At 38.8% G+C, this 13074-nt stretch overlaps 1 protein-coding gene across 2 annotated transcripts in view; it reads left to right on the top strand.

Annotated features, from left to right (window-relative positions):
- SEC24D (SEC24 homolog D, COPII coat complex component) overlaps positions 1–13074 on the top strand; it is a gene marked incomplete at both ends in the record, with an annotated part of 86818 nt that overhangs the window by 59202 nt on the left and 14542 nt on the right. For both annotated transcript variants that reach the window (XM_084252215.1, XM_084252214.1), the window contains 6 exons: positions 1197–1388; positions 2091–2184; positions 9233–9349; positions 10090–10260; positions 12305–12401; positions 12522–12667. In XM_084252215.1, the coding sequence (XP_084108341.1) occupies positions 1197–1388; positions 2091–2184; positions 9233–9349; positions 10090–10260; positions 12305–12401; positions 12522–12667 (817 nt within the window). The remainder of the gene's footprint in view (positions 1–1196; positions 1389–2090; positions 2185–9232; positions 9350–10089; positions 10261–12304; positions 12402–12521; positions 12668–13074) is intronic.

Genomic DNA, 13074 nt, shown 5'->3' with positions numbered 1-13074 from the left:
TAATTAAAAAAATAATCATCATCAACAAACCCTCTGTTCCCACATTTTCCTAGACCCCATGGGGCTGTATGTACATAAACCTTGAGCCCTGAACTTTACTGTATTTTAGTCAAGAATTGGTGAACTGTTTGTTGAAATGCCCTATATACTAAGAGTCCACTGATGATAATTTTCAGGAATTTATAAGGGGAAGTAACTTCTGGTTGATAGCACCAGAGGAGGTTTCACAGAGGAAGAAGATTTTGCACTTGGTCTTGAAGTTTGTAATTCACAGCTTTCATGTAATTGTGAAGCAGTATGCATCGTCAGCGAAAATTGTTAATAATATTAGTTATGTCTAAGTGTATAATTTTAGGGCTGCGAGAGGGAGAGAATGTGGCAAAATGTAACTAGAATGTGGACCTCTTAATTCTGAGTATACTAAGTATAGACTTGAAGGAGACTGTTCGTGACTATTCATGCTTTTATTCCCCTTTCAGGAAGATTAAGCTTTTGTTTTGGAATTCCTCGAAAACAGAGTTAACTTTTTCATGGTTTGTTATGTTTCGGGACCTTTATTGCTTTCATTGTCTTGCCAAGACTGTCATAAATAGTCTGCAAATAAGAATGACACTGTCCGGTCCTGTATGTGATCTAGTTCATATGCTGCACAGAGTCCTCAAGATCGAGCCCATTTTCTCTTGAGAGTCTCTAAGACTCAAATGTAAGAAAAGAATAATGTAGGATGGGCAAGTTCTTTCTTTTAAAAAATAGCTGCCCTGTTAGTGCTCTGAGTGTGCCTTTCTCTTGCTTCACATAGTCCATTTGTTCTTCTCACCTTCTGGTGACATCAGAGAGAGTTTTGGTTATAAAGAATATAATAAACCTGACTTGTTTATGGGGAGGGGACCACATTTGTAATTGCTATGGATTGATAATAAACGTATTTTGAAGAAATAATAATGAAAAATGTTTTCATAATGCCCATTTGATTTTTTACCTTGAATATTAAGAATTTTTTTTGTCAACTATTTTTTAGTGATTGTCATCTCCTTCCACTGTGACACAGTACTCAGCTGGTAAAAGAAATAAAGATCAAAACTTTAAATATATCTGTTGTATATTTTATAGATAGTATACTCATTGAATTTCAAATAGAAACCTTCCTTTTGTTGTCAATTTATGAAAGAACCTCAAGCACTTTTATTTCTTTACAGGGAAGAGCAAGAAGAGACTTCTGCAATTCGAGTTGGCTTTATCACATACAACAAAGTTCTTCATTTCTTTAATGTGAAGAGTAATTTGGCCCAGCCACAGATGATGGTGGTGACTGATGTTGGAGAGGTCTTTGTTCCTTTGTTGGATGGTTTCCTTATCAACTATCAAGAATCTCAAGCTGTGATTCACAAGTAAATACCAAATGCTTTATAATTTTGGAAAGAAATTCGGGTATCTGGTTTTCATTGCATTGTGTTTTGATTCAATGACACATTATTCTGTCTTGTCATTAGCAAGGAGTCTTTAAGGTATGGATTGGATGGCTCTGTCATTATGTTAATCTCTCTCTCTTCAATGTCCATCAGAGTCTAAAAGGAGGACTATTTTTTACGCTCACATTCAAATCTTTTCTGTTTGCTGGAAAGGTAAAGCAAAGCAGATCTTCCTGCATGTGGCTGAGTGGTGGTGATAGTCACTAAAGATATAGCCACTAGTTCAAGAATGTCTAGTCTGACCACAGGGGCTGTGGTGGTAGGAGAGCTGCAATGACACCTGAGGGGAGAAATCCTATACTGTCAAAAAATTAACAAGGATATAACATAACTTCATTAAAAAAGTTATAATGATTTTTTGCTTCAGATCAATAATGTATTGAGTAGAAAAAAATATTTACAAAAAGTGTAATTTTTATAAATATCCTAACCATAAATTTTAGTGCCAAACCACCCCCCAGGTTATAATTCCCTGAGGAATTTCTCTATAATTCATCCATACATGTTTGGTGTCAAATGAAAACTTTATGTGTTTCGGCTTGAGATGTGAATGATTTATTTTTTGAAATTTATTCTAAATATGCTGAACATTTTAAATATTTTGCTCATTTCTTTCTTCAGCTTACTGGACCAAATTCCAGAGATGTTTGCAGACTCTAATGAAAATGAGACCGTCTTTGCTCCTGTCATCCAGGCTGGCATGGAAGCACTAAAGGTGAGAAGTCGTCTCTTTTAACTGGTAAATCAGTTTTAAACACACACACACACACACACGCACACACACACGGGGAGTTTTGTCTGTGAAAGAAGGTTTCTAGGTTGCCAAACCACCCAGCAAATCCAGGAGGAGGACCTGGTCCAGACCACAGTGTGCCCCCAGCATTTATATTCCAGCACTATTAGCTTCTGAACAATTGATTTTGTCAGGATTTCCAGTTTAGCTCCTCCCTCTAGCTTTTCTGTGAATTTACATGATCTATTTTGAAATTATTGCAGTGCTTTTTGAGCTACCAAATGCAAAGAGAGAATTCTCTCTATATCCCTTTCCTTCCCGAGGGTTTTTGAACTTGTGCAGGCAAAATCCCCAGTAGTCAGGGCATGTGTGAGTGTCAGGAAGGGCCTCCCTGAAATAAAAGCAGAGATGATTTGAGCCTGTCTCTAGTTGGGAAGCTGAACCCAAAAAACTTTGGTCTTTTTCATAGTAATGGACATATTCTGAGATGGCAACATTACTGAAAAGCACTTTTTTTCTGAGTCATCCTTGGTACGAGAGTCATACCACTTTGGCTGTGATAGCTAATTCTTAAAATTGAGTGTAAATTTTTTTTTTAAGATTTATTTCTAATTTTTTTCTAGTTAAAGTTACCTTTTAAAATGAAATAACTAATAATACCAACAGTGGCAGCTGCAATAATAAACAGCAACTGTGATAGTATAGAACTGTTTTCAGGAAGGAGTTTGTGTAAATTTTGCATCTAAATATCACAGTTTGCTTATAAGTACAGTGATGCTTGCCTGGGTTCCTTTATCTTCAAAGTGTTTACTCATTTGGGATCAAAGACTTGCACATATCTCTTAAAAAGTCACAGCATACATGTGAATGTCATGTAAGATTTAAAATAAATATATGTCATAAAGTAACTTGGGGATGTTAGGGCTTACCCAGTAGAAGCCAGCAGTAGTGACCGGTTAGGTTGCTGGAAAACTTGAGAATTCCTGTTTCATTCAACAGCTCCTAAAACAAATATGTTCCATTGCAATCTGAGAGTTTTGTTATTGTTGTTCTTTCTTCAATAAGGTATCTGTATCCATATGTGAATTTTCTCATATGTGGTAAGTCATAGATGGCCCCACATATCCTTCTCCTCTAAAAAGTTAGGTCTAGAAACAAATCCTCATTCATGCATTCATGTTGGAAGGATCAGTGGATATTCATCTATAAGTTAATGTATAAAGTAGAAGGAAAAGTTGCAGGCCTGGCTTCTAGTGGGCTGGAGTCCAGAATTAGGGCCCACAGCATTTAACCACTTTGGCATCCACAAGAGGTCCAGAGGCTGTTTAAGTAGTATCCTTGAACAAAAAATTATCTAAAGTAAATTTGTGTGCATGCTTTCTGTGTGATTTCGGTGTGATATTATTATGCATGACTGGAAAACCACTGTGTTCTTAATAACCACAATGTCCTTGGAGTTGGCTCATGTACTGCACCATCAATGTGCTCAGCATTTACCAGAGGCCTGTTCACTTCCCCCAGAGTGCCTTTTGCATATAATTTTTTTGTTATATTTGTAATCTTATTGTTAGAGTAATATATACATTTACGTCAAAGTTGAAGAGTGAGACAAAGCTAATATCTGAATATAATGATTTGGAATAACTCCCCAAATATCAAAGTAAATAGAAATAGTCTTAAAAAATACAATGAACTCTCTTTAGAAAAGGTGAAGGACTCTTAGTAAAGGGATAGGGAACTGTCTTTATAAAGTGATCTGGAATGTGAGGTCAGGGGCATGTGCTTGACTTTGTTCTCCTGCCACCAATATTCAATCAGAGGCTCATCACTCTCCACTGCTACAGAGGGCTCAGTATGATGGTCGCTCCTCAACTAACTAGTTATGGAGTCACGTGTTAAATGGCAGGTGCTTCTGTACAGTGCAGTTTTCTGGCCCCACTCTCATATTTGATTCATCAGATTTCCTCTTTGTCCTGCTGATTATGTATACTTGGGAGCTACTAGCCAGATGAATGGCTATTCATGCTGCAATCTCTGAGAGTATCTTTAAATTAACTCACCACAAAGTTGCATACTGAACCCATGCAGCTTTGTATGTTATTTTGCACTAAGAATGCTTTCAAATGATGCTTGAATGTCTTGACTTAGACTTTTAATCAGTGGTTAAAATGATAGCGCCACAAGGAAAGTTTCTTTTGTAGAACATCATTAGAACATACATCATTCAGTTTCTTGCTTGTGAAAGAGTCACTACTGATTTCCTACATTTCATTATCATAAGCTTTCTAATTCATGTTTCTTTTAGCTTTAACTACCAAGAAAGGTACTAATAATACTTAAGGTAGATTTTTTGATATAATTATTTCATTTCCCTGGTCATCTTATGGATTTTTGATTGTTGACATTTGCTTTGGCAGATTGATTATATCTGTGTCTTTAAAAGAGTCTTTCTCAGAACTTTTCTTGTAGATTTTTTTTTCCAAAGATTTATTTATTTATGCATACAGGAGCTGGGGTACAGGCCAGAGATGAAGGGGGAGAGTGGATTCACCAGAGACAGAGTGGGGAACAGAACAGACTGACTGAAATACACTGCTGAGGGGAGCAGCAGGCGAGACAGGAGAGGTCTGTGCAACGTGGGTTGCTCCCTGGCCCGCTGGGGATCGAACTCATGCAGCAGCATCTGCGATTGCTTCATAGTGCAGAGCTTAACCCCTTGCGCCATCAGGGAGGCCTGTAGATTGTTAATATGGATAACAAGTCTATGAAAAAATTTCCCTTGCATCTGACAGGAAACTTCAAGGTGATTATAATATTTTGTACAAGAGCACAACTGCTGCAGAATAATTGGGGTTTGTTTGCAGTTCATGCCTTTTTTTTTTTTTTTTTTTTTTTTTTTTTTTTGCCTCACAGCAACATTACTGTTTGGATGGAGAAAAAAAGATATTCAAATAGGTGTGTGTGTGCACGCGCGTGCATATGTACAGTGTGTGCTAGTGTCTGGTATGTGTATGATTATTTAGTTACATTTGACAGTAATGCTATCTTACAATCTTTTCAGGTCCTGTGTGATTAAAAATCAGACTAAAATTGGTATAACATACACAATAGTAAAATTGTTACCTGAACTTATAATTGGCTAAGGGCTAACATTTTCAAGATTTTGCAAGGTAGTGTCTAAGTACTGAAGAGACCCCCTAATTCATTCTCTTGTTCTTTCAATCAGTAGGGGTGTATTAAATGCCTGTGTTTCATAAGGCAAAGTACTCTCCCTTCCTCTAAGTCCACTTACACTTAACTATGGTCGAAGAGATGTAACTCTTGAGGCAAGATTTTTATTGCTTGTGTTCCCCAAAAGTTCAGGGACAAAGGGCAGAGAGTAACACTGGAAAGCCTAGGACTGCTCTGGTGAGCTGTCACGGGATGAGGTTCTTATCCTCTGTGGACAAGAAATGGAAACTGAAGGAGATCAAAGCACAGCTCTTCTTATTGTGTGTCCAAGTGAGGACATTTTAGTACTCCCCCGTGAACTATAGCTTCACACACTATCAGCTAGATGCCAAGTGAAATCTATGCTCATCAGTTGTAATAAACTTCATGAAACAAAGTTAAGTAGACGAAAACTAACAAAAAACGTGCTGATTTGTCGCAAAGATAAAGAGGGCCCATCTGGAAAGTTCTTATACAGACTTTCTCAAAAGTCCTTGACCTCTGCAACTGAAAGCTGCAATACACCGTCTTCTGCTTAAGTGCTTCTTTGTCCCCAGAACCTTGCATTTTCATCGTATTTCTTCCACAGTCTTTCAAAATCTACATCTCTTTCAAAATCTGACTCTCATAACTCAACTATATGTGAATTTCTGGCATTGTTTTTTTAACTTGGCCAAAGAACATTTTCTGAGTTAGCTATTACTTCCACAATAAAACTAAATAAATACAATGTGAAGTAAGAATTTGGCAAAAAGGTGGCGGGAAATGACCTTTAGTAGTTATGCTTAAAATATGTCACTATGGGGGAAGCCTATCTTTAAATTATCTTGATATACACCTAAATTTAATTTTAAGATGATGCATCACAGCAACATTCCTTCCACAAGTATTTATGGAGCATAAATATTTATAGATTAAAAGACACCACACCCAATGGGGATTGGGGAAGCACGTTGTAGAAAAATCATGTGGGTTTTTCTGTTTCCAGTGAACCTTGAAAGTGGAGAAGACTTTGGGATACATGACATTGTATGTACCATTGTTAATTCTAAAATGGTGGCCTCTACAGACACATCTCTCAGAGGAAAGGACAGTGGAGCTGAATTTTGAGCAGAGAGAGGTCAGCCTTTCTCAGCCTTTGCCATCACAATAAGGATGATATTTTTCATTCATCTAATTTTATATGAGAAACTCATATAGGTCAAATTAGATCTTGGTGAAAACATAAATTTTGTAGGCATGTAAAGCATAAAATGCTACTTGGGAAGCATTTAATAAGTGCAATTAATGAAATTATGATCCTAAAACTAGTAGGAAAATATAAGGAAAAACATATAAATATGGCTGCATTTTTCTAGTAGTGAGCTTTATTTCTTTATGGGCCCAAATTTTTTCCTTTCGAGTTTAAATCTATGGGTACATGTATGTTTAATTATGTATGTGTAATCATAATTATTAACATTTACTAAGTTATTGAATTCACACAATTTTTATGTAGTTGCTGTTTCTCCCTTTTAATATATATGATAGTCGGGGCTTAGAGAAATCAATAATTTGCCTGATATCACTTAGCTAATAAAATCACTCGAACTCTAACCCAGTAGATAGGAACTAGATCCCACATTCTCAACATCCATGGTTTGAAATGACAATGCTTCTATGAGTAGAAACTAACTAGGTGGAGAGTTTTTGACAGTGAATTCCTTAGTGGTATTGAGTGACCTAGGCAAAAGAAAAAAGACAACTGGGGAGGGCCTCCCTGGTAGTGCAGCTGTTGAGTGCTGGGCTGCAAAGCTGCCCGCAGCCTCTGTAGCACTGGTTCGATCCCCGGCTGCCAGCGAGGGTCCCACATGGCGCAGCAGACCTCTCCTGCTGCTCCCACTGCTCCCCTCAGCAGTGTACTTCGTCAGTCTGCCTGTTCTGCTCCCTGCTCTGGCTCTGGTAAATTCTCTCACCCTCCTGCACTTCTGACTGTACCCAATGCTTGTATAAATAAATAAATAAATGTTTAAAAAAAAAAAAACAAACTGGGGAGAAGACTCACATTCAAAAATGTTTTATACCTTTTCTGCTACTGGAATTAAACAAAAAGTTTCTTTATAATAATAAAAGTAGTAGAAATTAAAAAAAGGCTATAGAATTTCAAAATTGTTATCATATTTTACATGTTTTTGTCAATATTACTATAAATTTTACTAAGTTTGGTTTCTGGAACTAATGTGCCTTAACAGGCCAAAACATACAGGTGGGATGCCTGTGCTACTTCATCTATCCTTACTTTCTTCCTTCTTAATGTTGTATCTATCTCTAACTCCAAGTAGACGAGTCATGCAGCCATAAAACCACTACTCACTGCTGGCCCAGCAAAGACAAGCCAGGATGCAGGTGCATGTCAGCTGTGACTGCAGGACTGTGTGTCCATGTGACTCATGCCACAAAGTGTATCAGAATGTCCCTCAATGGAGCACATGCGAACAGGGCTGATGTGAATTCTCTCCACATCAACGAATACCTTCTTTGAGGAAGGTATTCACAAGCCTAAGTGTACCTTATTATTAATAGCAAGTAACTTACAACACACCTCACAGCCAGTCCCACTAAACCAGCCTTACAGACACCAGCTCCAGGGTGAGAGGAGGAGGAAATGAATTCCAAGCTGAGAGGATGGTGTGTGCCAAAGGATAAGAGGCGGGGCGTGGGGGTGTAAGGCATGTGGCATGTTCCAGGAAAGCTGAAGCCTGTATGGCTGAAACTTTCAGTCTAAGGAATGGCAGGTGGGAGAAATGTTGGCGCTTCGCCTGGAAAGACAGAGGCAGACCCATCTGCATGGGGCTTCGAAACTGACATTTACTGGCTGTGTCACCTGTGTAACTGGACGAACGTCAGTTTTCCTGAATATGCAGCTGTACTTCTTTCTTTCTGGGGTAACAAGCAACAAATAAAAAGCAAGTGAGGAGGGGCTGGCACAGTGCTGCACACAGCAGATGTTGGTAGCGAGGCCTCTCCCTGTTTCCTACTTCCTGTCCTATTCACCCGCCGACAGCTGCCCTGTTTGTGAGACAGCAGATGGTTTAGAGGAAGGCAAGACTGGAGGGGCAATATATCACATTGTTTAATTTCCAGAAATTTTGCTTGGTAGATTACTCCATCTATCAGGGATTAAAGATTAAAATCTTCTTAAATAAAATGTTCGACATCCCTAGTGCCCAATTGACTCTCAGGGAGTCTGAATCATCTCTCTGTTGCCTCCCAGAGCCTGTGACATGCAATCTTGATCACACTGTCCTCCCCCCATTACCTGGCTTGAGCTGGTTCCTTGTTTCTGCTGTTGCTACACCACTCCTACAATCGTGTGCACCCTTCCTTGAGGTACCCCGTCAGGTTTAATGCACATTTCTAAAAGGTTTTAAGGAAATGCTGCTACTGCATTAGGATCCAGGGGATTCTGTCATTTATTTTTGCATCACAAAAAACCCCTAAAGACCATACTGTAAGCTAAGTAAGGAAGTATTTCCACTGTAACATCCTTGGAGTCGTTTTTAAAATCATATTATATAAGCCTATATTTAAATATTGGCTCTTCCATTTAGTACGTGGATACTTTAGGCAAATCTAACCCTCTCTAAGTCTGTTTCCCAAACTATGTAATGGAGAGAATAGTACTTATCCAAGGCCCTGAAGGTCCCTGTGAGGATTCAGTGAGATACATACAGTGCTTGGCTCAAGGAAGGTGCTTATACTTTTGCTTATTTTCTGATTCCCTTAAAAGAAAACTTTGCCATTCAAGGTATTGTCTGTGATTCTTTTTTTTTTTCTTTAGGCAGCAGACTGTCCTGGGAAGCTGTTCATCTTCCATTCCTCCCTGCCCACTGCAGAAGCACCAGGGAAACTCAAAAACAGAGATGACAAAAAGCTCATTAATACGGACAAAGAGAAGGTATTGTCCTTGGAAGTGACCATGTCTTGGTTATTAAAGAGGAATTCAGAAGGATTGTCTCCTTTGTGCAAGAAAGAGGTGGAGAGGCTAAATAGAATGTAAAAGCCCAGGCTGTTACATAGTATAGGGATAATTTGAATTAAAAATGATTTAAGAAATCTTACATGCCTAGAAAAGCTGGTGGCTGAAATATACATAAATTCGAGTAAAACCTCACGTTTTTTTCATGTGTGATCCGTTTGAGAGTTTGGAGTGAGTATGGAAATGGAGACTGTAGGGGAAATGCAGAAAAAAGAGAAAGGAGAGAGAGGAGACAGACTATACCACATCTGAGGCATGCAGTGGAGGACCCTGAACCTCACAGTATTCTTCACTCAAACCCTGTGACGGTGTAGCCGTGGAGACAAGTCGGGAAGGATAAGACCATGATGTCGGCGTCCATCAATGGGACACCAGACAGGCTGCCTCACCAAGGTGTCTGTATGAGGGGGCGGCAGGAACTGCTGGAATTGTTGAAGGGCCAAGGGGAGCCTCTTGCACACAAGTATTTCCCGCGGCCCAAGCCTGGCACAGACTGGGTGCTCTTGATACCATGGTTTATTTCTTCAGCCTAGTTTACGTTACTGGAAAACAGATTCTTTTCATTTAAAAAAAATTAGTAAGAATTCAATAGAAATGTCAAATTTAAATCAAAACTATTTTGTGATTTTCCTCTTCCTTTTGTGTATCTTTTTCTTCAGACACTTTTCCAGCCCCAGACTACGGGGTATGACTCACTGGCCAAGGATTGTGTGGCTCACGGCTGCTGTGTGACGCTGTTCCTCTTCCCCAACCAGTACGTGGATGTGGCCTCTCTGGGTCTTGTGCCTCAACTCACAGGAGGAACCCTGTACAAATATAATAACTTCCAGGTAAAAGCCAGCAAGTCCTTCACCTGGGTGTTCTGTGGCCCTTTCACGTTGGGTACTTAGATGATGGGCTAAGCAAACTGCTCCCAGATAACAAATGTAATCTAGAGCCGATAAAAAAGTGACACCATCTGATACTTGTCTTTCTCCCTCTGACTCATTTTGCTCAGCATAATCCCCTCCAGTTCCATCCGTGTTATCAAAATGGCAAGTTTGTCTTTTTGATGGTTGAGTAGTATTCCACGGTGTGTATATAGTACGTCTTCCCATCTACTCATCTGTCTCTGGGCACTTAGTTTACTGTTTCCTTACCTTGGCTATGTAAATAAATAGCATAAGATTGCATATATCTGTATTTTTGCATAAATTGGATTAATACTGAGAAATGCAATTGCTGGATTGTATGGCAGATCTATTTTTAATATTTTAAGCAACCCCCATACTGTTTTCCATAGGGGCTGACTGGTATACATTCCCACCTACAGTGTATGAGGGTTCCTTTTTCTCCACATCTTTGCCAACACTTGTTTCTGGTATTTTTGATATGAGCTGTTCTTACAGGTGTGAGGTGTGGTATCTCATTGTGGTTTTGATTTGCATTTCCCTTATGATAGGGTTGATGAGCATTTTTTTTTAGTGCATCTATACGTCATATGTACGTATTCTTTGGAGATTTGTCTATGTAGCTCCTCTGCCCATTTTTTGACTGGGTGGTTGTTTTTTTCCTATTGATTTATATGAATTCTTTGTAGATTTTGGATATCAGCCCCTTGTCACAGGTAGAATATAGAAAAAGAAAGGATCGGATAGAGCAAAACCAATAATAAACCCTAGAAATCTAACTGTAGAATTGAGAACATCAGGAGAAGTGAGGAGAACGAAATGGCACCTGAGGGAGCAAAGGCTCTGTAGTGGACTGTGGGTGACTTGATGGTGGGTGTGATAACACTGCATGAAGGGGGAATGCCTACATCTTTTAAGTTGTCCATCAGTAATACAACGTTGTAAAATAACGTTACCACAATTAAAATAGAAAGAAAGAGAACTATAATTGTAGTTCAGCCACTGCCTCCCTAATCCTTGTTTTTGGCGTTTTTGGCAACAGATTAACCTCATTCAGCCTCAGAGAATGTCACTAAACCTCTATGATGTGGAAAAATATGGTTTATATATATTTTTTACATTTTATAATAAGTATATTTAAGATATTGTTTTGAAAAGTGGCTCAATATATTTTTAATTGTTGGGACTTGGAGGTCTAGCATTATACCCTTCGCTTCTTTTGCGAGATAGACTTAAGAGAATAAAAATGTCAGTGTTAGAATATATGTAGGTCTGTGGCAAAGTGACTTGCTGATGCTTCACCCTTGACTGTGACAAACTTAAACACTCAGGCATAGGTGGGCACTGTTTCCTGTGACCACCTGCACCTAAAAATCTTAACATATTAAGGGGCAGGCAGCACAGTGGACTATAGTGGAGGATGTAGGTGCCCTAGTGGTGGGTGTGGTGTGGTGACATATCTCTAAAGGGTCAGATCCTGTGCCTCTAAATCATACAGTGTCATAAACCAGTGTTACCTCAATAAAAAAATATATTTAAGAAAATCATTAAGGGACAGGAAAGTGTGTCCCTGCAGTAGAGGCCACCCCAGAAAGGACACAGAGGAGGTTGGCCTATGCCTACCTGCTTTCTTTTCCTAAATTTACTAATCAGGTAAGTCACACCTGCTCACACCTGAGGGATCGGAGTCAGGGGATGCCTCTCATTTCTGTACCTCCACAAGGAAACATGGAGTAGGAAAATTGTTCCCCCAACATAAATGGCAGATGTTACACTATCTATTTTTACTTCTCATCAATAAAGTTGGCATTTGAGGGTTTTCATAAGACCAAAGATTACAAATGAAATACAATTGAAAAAGATTTAAGAATCCATTCCAAGATTTCTAGATAAAAATAAGTTCTAATCAAGATTTAAAAATAAAATGGCCATTGTAAGTGTTTTACTGCCATCTAGTGGACGCTGATCATACTTTATTTTTTAGATTCACTTGGATAGCCAGCAATTTCTGAATGACCTCAGAAGTGATATAGAAAAGAATATAGGATTTGATGCTATTATGAGAGTTCGTACTAGCACAGGTATGAATTTTCATTTATACTATTTTCCAGGTCTCTACTGTATAATTGTTTCCTCTTCAAATTGATAGCCGAGCATCAAAGGGAATAAGAAACAATACTTCCCTTTTTCCTCATCCTTAGGTTTCAGAGCCACAGACTTCTTTGGGGGAATTTTTATGAACAACACCACCGACGTGGAAATGGCAGCCATAGATTGTGACAAAGCAGTGACTGTGGAATTCAAGCATGACGACAAACTCGGTGAAGACAGCGGAGCCTTAATCCAGGTTATTTAAAACTTATTCCTTTCCATTGTCTACTTCTTGCTTTGTTACTGACAGTGATCAGTGAGGAGAGTAAAATACAATCAACTGTCATTCTCTCTATAAAGAAATTCAACTCCACTCTGTATTCTCTATACTTTGATTCACATGTGCTACTTGATGATGTAACAGTCAAGTGTCATTGCATAAGAGTCCACTGTGGTGCGTGATTCAGGCATCAGCAAACTGATTGCCAGTGGTGTTCCTTTCTTTCAGGCTTCAGCTCCCATTTACTCATTTGTTCACTTGTAAGCAGAGTTTGGTTTTGACTTAGCCATAAGCTATAGTTTATAGACTTTACCAAAGCTCTAAGCTTTGAATTAACAACAGTTGTGGCCAGTGGCCATATTTTAGCAACAGTTGTGGCCAGT

This window comes from Talpa europaea (genome assembly GCF_964194135.1).
Source record: "Talpa europaea genome assembly, chromosome: 13".
Taxonomy (NCBI): domain Eukaryota; kingdom Metazoa; phylum Chordata; class Mammalia; order Eulipotyphla; family Talpidae; genus Talpa; species Talpa europaea.
Note: the sequence above shows the minus strand (reverse complement) of the source record. Positions and strands in the feature narration are given on the sequence as shown.